The sequence below is a fragment of the Aplysia californica genome, unplaced genomic scaffold (genome assembly GCF_000002075.1).
Source record: "Aplysia californica isolate F4 #8 unplaced genomic scaffold, AplCal3.0 scaffold00290, whole genome shotgun sequence".
In the NCBI taxonomy this organism is placed as follows: domain Eukaryota; kingdom Metazoa; phylum Mollusca; class Gastropoda; order Aplysiida; family Aplysiidae; genus Aplysia; species Aplysia californica.
Genome location: NW_004797560.1, coordinates 652,254 through 654,119, shown reverse-complemented (window position 1 = coordinate 654,119; position 1,866 = coordinate 652,254). Strand labels below are relative to the sequence as shown.

The 1,866-nt window shown below is 35.7% G+C and overlaps 1 protein-coding gene across 1 annotated transcript in view; it reads right to left on the bottom strand.

Annotated features, from left to right (window-relative positions):
* Positions 1 to 1,866, bottom strand: part of LOC101846363 (high choriolytic enzyme 1) — a gene marked incomplete in the record, with an annotated part of 19,765 nt that overhangs the window by 6,832 nt on the left and 11,067 nt on the right. The window contains 1 exon segment of the mRNA XM_013084397.1: positions 267 to 470. Within this exon segment, the coding sequence (XP_012939851.1) occupies positions 267 to 470 (204 nt within the window).

Genomic DNA, 1,866 nt, shown 5'->3' with positions numbered 1-1,866 from the left:
AAGATTTGGTGTTTCGTTCTTTCCCCCCTTTTGGGGTTTAAGTAAAGGTAAGCAACGGCTATTTAGGTTAGGGGAAGAGAGAGAAAGACAGACAAACAGACAGACAGACTGACAGACAGACAGACAGACAGACAGACAGACAGACAGACAAACAGACAGACAGACAGACAGAGAGACAGAGAGGGGTGGGGACTTATGGAGAAATAAATGAAAAGAAAGAAAGAGACAGACATAAGGGCAGAGACAGAACCAGTAAGCAAACTTACCTTCTTCCCATAATGCATGATACTGGAATAGTCATAAGGAATGCCCATGTTTTTGATGACGGTCCAGGAATACTTCTCAAAGTTGTAGTAGACTCTGGGCGGGATGTTTTGTCTGATGATCCTCACGTGCTGGTCTCGGTCCGGTCTCGTCTGCTCATGGTGCAGGCCGATGGCATGACCTACTTCGTGGATGACCACACCTTTCTGTTGTTGGACACATTACGTTACGTTACAATTACAACGTTCTGTCTGCTCACAGAAAATCAATGATTTATTTATAGAGGCACCAGCCATTCATGTCCAGGTGCTGTTTTAGCCTCTATCTGCTCATTACCTAATTATACACTTATTGGGAGCGCTGTAAAACGATTACCACAAAAAAGGAAGAATGATTTTAAAAATCATAGGTAGCATACATACATTATGTCTGACAGCAGACGAAAGGCAACGTTGTGGTAAATTTTGAACTTCACTATAATTAAAATTTCTTCAAATTCTTCTATTTCAAAACTTAGTTTTAAGAAATTTGACGTTAAAAGTTTTGAGTTTCTCGACATCTTAAGCTTTTTCGAATGCAGTTCTTTGAATTTCTTGAAAACGATGCCGAATAATCTTACGATTGTGTTAGAGCATAGAACATTTGGTTTCTAACCTCATGGTCTAAGGAACTCAAAACGGACGAAAATGTCAGATAGAAATCTATAATTCCAGGATACTGCATTGTAATATTGATAATAATAATAATAATAATTATTATTATTATTACTATTATTATTATTATTATTATAGTGATAGCAAAAATAGCTCGCCCATCAATGTCTGACGATGACCAATACTTATGCAGAGGAGAATATCATTTCTCCGGTGAAATAGAAGAATTTGAAGAAATTATAGTGAAGTTCAAAATTTACCACAACGTTGCCTTTCGTTTGCTGAGAGACATAATGTATGTATGCTACTTACTTTAAAAGTTTTAAAAAATAAAATGGTGTTTAACAATATCTTTTGATTCCGTTTATAGTGTTCATTTGTTTTTCCAAGTATTTTTTTTTCCATCAAATTGTCCGCATCGCACCGTAGACCTGCTTTGTTTGTGGCTTAATAGACAAAAGAATAGAGTTCTCACAGACTCAGCAATGCATTCATGACAATATCTTTCAACGTCTAACTCATATACACAAGCATATCATATGAAAATGCTCATAATTTAAACAAAATGAGATGCGTTCACATAAAACGCTTTTATTTTGCTCTTCCGTATTTTGTAAGGGTCGCGGTTCAACCACGATGACAGATTAAAGTTGATAAAATGACATGTAACTCGGTAAACCAACTAAATTTTAACACTCATTAACGACCAAAGACGAAGGGAGACAACAATATGAAGAGAGAGACTACCGCGTTAGACTGCTCGATCCCAAAAGAAATAATCGTTATTTCCCTTGAAAAACGCTTCATTTAAAAAAGAAAGAAAATCCTATGATGTCGTTCAAGTTTCCATGTCTGTCTGGAAATTATAAAAGACAAAATATAATATATTGTTAAAAGACTTCAAGAATAGTTCCAAGGGATAAAAAAAAAAGTATATCCTGTTTCCTTG